This window comes from Thermobia domestica, chromosome 1 (assembly GCF_964235325.1).
Source record: "Thermobia domestica chromosome 1, izTheDome1.hap1.1, whole genome shotgun sequence".
Lineage (NCBI taxonomy): Eukaryota > Metazoa > Arthropoda > Insecta > Zygentoma > Lepismatidae > Thermobia > Thermobia domestica.
The window spans coordinates 139,782,670-139,790,186 of record NC_137454.1 but is presented as its reverse complement, the minus strand read 5'-3'; the positions used below and the strand labels follow the sequence as shown (position 1 = coordinate 139,790,186).

The 7,517-nt window shown below is 34.7% G+C and overlaps 1 protein-coding gene across 1 annotated transcript in view; it reads right to left on the bottom strand.

Annotated features, from left to right (window-relative positions):
• Positions 1-267: 267 nt before the first annotated feature.
• The window catches only part of LOC145689598 (endoplasmic reticulum-Golgi intermediate compartment protein 1-like), a 49,929-nt gene continuing 42,679 nt past the window's right edge, over positions 268-7,517 (bottom strand). Inside the window, exon 8 of the mRNA XM_081763779.1 lies at positions 268-3,523. Coding sequence (XP_081619905.1) covers positions 3,416-3,523 — 108 coding nt within the window. The 3' untranslated portion in view covers positions 268-3,415. The remainder of the gene's footprint in view (positions 3,524-7,517) is intronic.

The following is a 7,517-nucleotide window of genomic DNA, read 5'->3' as shown; positions in this document are numbered from 1 at the left end:
CTTTTATTAACAATTATTTAAAAATAATTTTAACAATCATCTTTATCTTTCAATGTACCAGTTAAAGAACAGGTTTCTCTCTCATTTACAAATGTCCTTTAAAATACGTTTATATAACAAAATATCTTGTTTTTCCTTTTTCTTAACTTCTTAAAATAAACACTGTATGATCAATTATACCGGAACTATATGTTTTGTTGAAAAAACTATATCTGATTGAAATTACAAAACTGTGTCAAAAAGTAATACATTATCTGAAGTGGCAGGAAAATAGGGTGACCTGTTTTAAAAAATATATTTTTTGTCGCTGAACAAGCAAATCATAATCCTTTCTTCATTCGAACTTTACTTTCAAAAACATCTTACCAATGTGTGAATAAAAACATTAGAAACAATAAAGACGCAAAAAGGTATACACTAAAATAACTATTCAATATTATACATTTGGAAAAAGTAACGCGGAAGCACTCTACGAAATTTCCTAACACAAACTATGCAAGAAGATAAATTCTACTAAGTGATGCTTTTAAATTATCACAAGTAAACCAGACATGAGTTCACTAAATGAAAAATGAAGATAGGTATAAACAATAAAAGACTAGTTACAAATGTGATGAAACCACGTTTCAATGCGAAACAAATTACATGTTAGTTCTTCTAAAATTAAAAGCTAGTGCATTACCTCTTAAATCGAAGAAAGTAATCACCATATTCTAGGAACTTTAAGGAAGAACCAAATAATCAATTATACAACGCAGTTTTCTTTAACAGAAGTACAATTATGGAAGGTCACATTCTCAAATTATAAAATTATGTGTTACGTTTCATTTTTAATAATTAACTTGTTAAATGTGTCTATTTGGTGAAGATAGAAACTAAAATTAAACAAAATAACAAAGAAAATATTACTTTATACTGATATTTAAAAAAAAATTAAAAACTGTACATAGTTAAACACAAACAATTTGCTGAGCAAAACAATATATTCACATAAAAAACTACATACGTGTTAGTTGGCGAAACTGTAACACGTATGTAGTTTTTTATGTGAATATATTGTTTTGCTCAGCAAATAGTTTCTTTGTGTTTATGTACATAGTATATGATTGAGTTAATTTCAATTCAATTTAAAAGATCGAAAACAAAGTACAATCTAAATATGTTACTATAAATCAATATATGTGGAAGGAAAATACTTAGCTCTGTTACATAGGTAGTTTTCTTTAGCTGAAAGGCTTTATTTTGTCCTCCCCTTCTAAAGAGGAGGGAAAATGTATCTAACCGAAGAAAACGCTGTTAAGCATTAATTAGATTGATTAATCAAACAATCTTCTATTTGAATTCTTCACTGAAGAACAGTGTATTAGTAACTAAGTTACTCAAACTCAGACCCAACAGTCAATTCGTAATTGCTACTTATTAGAACAATACAACAAGTGTATGTAAATTAAGATAACAGTGTTTAAATAATTTACATTCAATCTTTAACTTAAAATTGGATCTGAGATAATATACATAAAAATAAATAATAATTTCACTATTGTCAACGAAGACAAAATGCTACTTGTAAAAGTGCGTGTTTCTTCTCAAATATAGACTTGTCTCAACTTATTACGAATACGATATTATGTTTCAGAAATACATAAAACTGTCAGTTTTAACAGAAATTATTAACTAACAACAATATAAAACGATAACACTCATTCAGCAACTTAAATATGAGTATTATGTATAACCAGAATATTTCTTTTAATGGAAGTCAAAAATTAGGGAACTTCCTTAATACTTCTGTACTTTTCAGTTGGTTCACTGTTTAAATTTTAATTTGTCGTATCTTGAAAAATACTGGACTGGAAGCATACCTTCTTACAAAATAAATACATTTGATATTTCAAAAATTGTGATGTTTAACATCTTAAAATATTGTACTAATATATATCACCAATACTTATATACATATTCATTTGTCTCATGTATTGACTGTGCACTGTAAAAACAAGAAACTGACCATAAGCAAAACATTCAGGCACCAACAGCACACGTCAGTGATGTTTTTCATAGAAGGCAATTTAATTAATACTTCATCACTTCTCCAGTATTTAGAATTAAAATTTTACCATTATCTGACTTCAAGTTTAATTTAAAACTACAGACCGTACTTTTATGGATTAATGCAGCACGATACAGCTTTCAGAAAGTTCAAAAAGATGACAGATGGTACTTCGCCCACACAATATATGTTATGAACGATTAAGATAATCGTGACAGAACACTCCGTATTATAATTATTACTATTGAGATTCCAGCCCTGTTCGGCTAACCACTGCAAACCTCATAACATGGAATATTTTATATAAGCAAAACAACTTTTGTCTACAGCTACTGAGTAAAGAAAACGAGTATTCTGCAGAAGTTTTAAAAAAATGGATCTGTTTTCGTTCTGATGTCCTCAATGACCATTTATTGAAAACTGTAAAGAAATGCTTGTTTGAGTTGAAATTAGTTTTAAGTAGCAGCCATCATACAAAATTATGACATACCCGGCCAAACTCTTGTTTTTATTATCGATATTTAATATCATATCTAATACCGTAAAAGTTTTCGAAACATATGAAGAGAAAACGTTCATTCAATGATGCATTTCACAATTTTTTATCCATATAGATTAATATTTCAAATCACCCTGTGTTTATGTTCAATAAATTACAATGTATAATATTATTATTATTCTCAATGTATAATACAAATACTTCTTGTCATGCTTTTATTTTATAGCATGTAAAATGGCCGTTCTTCTTTCAAAAACACCAAACGTGTTAGTATATGTAGATAATTAGAATAATCAAACTGGTGTGAAAGATTAATAAAAAGAATGAAGTAAAGAACTAGTAGAAAATAGAAAAGTAAGTACATAAAGCAATACATGGCTATGGTTACGCCTATGGTTGTGAGAAGAGTCTTAAAGATGAACGTTACAATAATAAGTATAACACCCTGTCACCGTTAATGAACCTTCTATAACAAAAATACACTTGATTGTATGTCACTCTGCTTGGTATAATACATAATATCACAAAGACAGCTTATTATAATAATTATAATTTAGTCAGCCACTTTGTTTAAAAACACAAGAAGAAACCACGTTTTCAATTTCTTATTTCTCGTATGATGCTCAGGTCAAGTATAACGAAGAAAAATCACAAATGGCGTATAGTTTCATCAATGGTACCTTTTCTTTTTTTCCAAATAATAACAAAAATAATAAAGCACAATTCTCCAATCCACTATTCAAGTAAAATCTTGAAAAACACTACACCTTGATTTTCTGCACCCAATACAATACTGATTCAACTACACCAATAGACAAGTTCATTATCAACTTCAACTATTATTAAAATCAGACTATAATCAGTGTTCAGCTTAATTTCCCTAACTCAAATTTTTTGAATATTTCAGACGCTGTGAATATACAGGAATCAATAATACCAGCTACTGTGAATGTTCCTCCAACTATTGCACATAGCTAAAAACAAATAAAAGGGAAATATTAAAGTAATATATACATACTGTAACATTCTGAACACTAGAAACAATGATCTTTTAGAATAGATAGGCGCAACAGGTAGTAGGAAAAATAATTTAGCGCTACTATGTAAAGTAACAAGTCCTTTGTCTATCTAACGTACTGTATTTACTCAGATCTTTTTCTTAAATGTATTATTATAATTTTAAAGAAATGTTTCGGCTATATTACGCTAAAAGGTGATTGACTGATTGTAAATTTATTGTCTCTGTCACAAAAAGGTCAACAGAAAATACAAACCCGCTCACAAACGGACTTCCAACAAATAAATAAATAACAAACGCATAACTTTTAAAAATAGACTACTACAAAATGCATAATCCAAATATTTTATAATTAAAATAAAGGTTAAAACATAATCCTGAAAAAAATTAAAATAAACAAATAGAAAAAAAATTTACAATAAAGAAACTAGAAAAAAAAAGTAATAATACAAGGTAACCAAAAAGCTCTTTGCCGTTCTAGAGTAGTGATAAACACAGAGTAATACAGTGGATGGTAAGTTTCGAAGTAGTCACAATCAGCTTTCAACACTTTTTGTCAATGGTCCTGCAGCTGCACAATACCCTGGTGATAAAATTCGGCGGTCGTGGATGCAAAGAAGTCCGTGAGAGACTTCCGCACTTCTCCCTCCATTTACGAAGGATCTCCCACGGAGGTGGTTGTCGAAGGAATGAAACAAGTGATAATCTGTTGGCACAAGGTCCAGTGAATACGGTACATGGCAAAGTGTCTCCCAACCAAGTTGCTGAAGGGTCTCCCGGGTCCTCTTTGCCACATGTTGGTTGGCATTGTCGTGCAGTACCAGCACACCCTTTGTAACTGCTGAGAACACAGATCAGCAGTGATAATCTGACCAGGTGAAAGGAGATCGTAATGCACCACTTGAGGACAATTTCATCATACAGAGAGCATAACCTTTCGTGGGTGCAGAGGTATGAGAAACAAGGTCACGTGACGACAACCAATGTCTAATACGCTTAGGAATGTCATAGAGGACCCACTTTTCGTCACCAGTGAGCAAGCGATCAAAGATGAGTGTGTTCAAAAGTCGAGTGCGCAAGGACAAACAGGCTGTCACTCGTTGTTCCTTGTTGGCTGCCGACTATCTGTGGGGTGCCCACTTGCTTAACTTGAAGACGTCCCCGTCCCATGCAGGTTCAATTTGACTTTTTCAGCGGAAACATGGAACCTTTCTAGAATTCCATCATACGTTAGACTAGCCCCCCTTGATGACTGCTTTCAGAGCCTCATCATCCAACACATGTCGTCGTCCTTTGCGAGGTTCATCCGAAAGGATCACATCTTCCGAACGGAATTTCTGGTACCAATGCCTGTGGGTTCGTTCGTTCACGGCATTCTCCCCAAATGCTGGGCATATGCAGCGACTTGATGGGCAGCTGACAGGCCCACTTCAAAGTCACACAACAAACACACTCGAACAAGATGCTTCAATATCTCCATTTCTCTTCGACACTGGACTGCTGTATGTGCTACAATTGCTGTGTATGCGCAACGTGCCTGTATTACGGAAGGTCGATGGTCAGACTAACTCCTGATCGCTTGGCAGACACGTAAGTCATTCGTTTCATGTCTGTAACCGCAGATTAATGGGACGTCAAAAACGGTAAGACATTTTTTGGTTAATTTGTAATAAAACAAAGTAGGTAAAGGCTAAAAAGAAAAGCCTCATAGAACGTTAAAAATTTCAACTGCACGAATAAAAATGGGAATATGGTCACTAGAAACAGGATTATCCCCGAAAACCTGAGATAGCTAGTCAGTTCTAAACATTCTTTGAGGCTTGAGAATCCAGGATATTCTACAAGAATGTGACGAATACTCAGAAGGACGATACGGTCTTCACAATACGTACATTCGACTTTATGTATGAAATAGATATATGTGAAATGAGTGTGTCTGATATACAAACATCGAGATCATTTCTTCTCGTCGACTAGTCTGCAAATTGCCTAAAGAAAGTTTAATACAATGAAACTTACTTTCGTTAGGTTGATTCCTATCCGCTTGCCAGTGAGAGCGCATGTTTTGGGCAAAAGAGCTATAGAGATCGAAATACGTGAGAGAGTACTCCTGTGCAACATTTGTCAATGTGGTGCTTAAATGCTGTGTCCGCTCGGTTGTTTCCACGAATGCCGACATCGCTTGGCATCCAGAAGACAAAGACAGTACAGCCCTATTGTAGTTGATGGCATCTGACGAAAATGTCGTACACGACGTTTATTTAGTAAAGACAATCCACAGGCTTTTAATAAGTCTTTGCGAATCAATGCACATAAGCATATGACGCAGCCGAAGCTGAAGAGCATAGTCAAGAGCTGTTAAGCTCAACTGCTGTTAATTCAGCAGTGGATACAGATGGAATGTAGAATAAGCTCTGAATTGTCCTCGTCCGTGCCAAAGGCAGAACGGACACAATTCTTACCTTTGGAATCGTCCGAATACAAAACATTAAAATCAGAGCACTGTTCTCGCAATGCTTACTTAGAACGTCAGCTGGTGTTTCTGGGAACATGTATTATTTAGTTTCTTACGACAAACGAAGGTCAAGTCTTGGTGGAGTCAACATTCACGGTGGAAGGGCATTACCTGCAGCAAACAAGACAATTTCGTCCGGCATTAGACTTCTGTAGGCATGAACGTAGCCCGAGAAAGTGCTGCATATCGATCGTAGATCTTGCGACCATGCAAAGGGAAGTTGCATGAGTTGTCAGTAAGACAACCCACATAACCTGCATAATTCCTGAGAAGTTTTTCACGGTAATTATCTATGATATACCAACAGGGCTAATGTGAAAAGTTCCAATAGCTATCCGAATACCCAGATGATGAACAGTGTCCAGTTGCTTCAGCAAAGACGAACAAAAAGAGAAGTAAGCAGTAAAACCATAGTCAACATGTAACGATTTGTACTACGTGGTAAAACAATACGCTCAGCATACCAGGTGCAATAAAAAGCAAATTCAGAGTTCGGAGATAAAAGGACAATGTGTAGTACCCACGTTAAGCGGCTATCAAAGGTTAAACCCAGAAATCGAATAGTTTCAACGAGAGACAAGTACCATGTGACACAAGTCCAGTCAACAAGGCAAGTTCGTTGGCAACAAAACTGCACACAATGAAGAGTTTTCTCAGTAGATAATCAAAAGCCTGCCTCATTCGACTGACGAACATGATGATTCAATGTTAATTGAAGCTGTCTGACGTACTACGTAGGTACTGAAATCGATAACAAATAACAAGTTTGCAAGTAGAATAGATCACATATAGGCCCCTCAATCTGCGACAAAACACTGTTGATAGCGAACACCGCCTTGGGGTACATAATTTTCCTGCAGAATCTTGAGAAACCACATGAGCCCTAAAATAACGCTCTTCGAGAAAGTGTGCTATAAAATAAGTAACATGCCACGGACATGTCAAAGCTGTTTTAATATTTCCTTGTGTTATAAGACTTTTCAAAATTGAGAATATGGAAAAAATGTGCTTCCGATGGAGGAAGTTTCCTGAATCTGGCTTTCGACACAAGCAATACTGTTAGTAGTCGATCGGAAAAAAACAAAAATACTTCAATTTGCTGAAGAGGGATTTTTACTCCAAATACTCCACAAGAAGCATCTTTGACACTTGAAGGCAGCTGTGTATTCCCGAACATTCCTACTGTGACCCACCTGGACCAATTACCGAGGCCTGTAAACTATCACACTAGGGAGTAGTGTACCGTGTCCGGAGGATGCACAAATCTGTTCAAGCGCAAGAACACCGCGGATGCATAAAACACATTCTGTATCTGTTCACGTTACTGGGTATCATAAAATAACTTTTAAAATGTGCCAAACATATTGCAAAATGGATTTCTTCATAATGTTTCTGAAACTAAAATATGGTAGACATTCCGAAGTTAAATTCAACT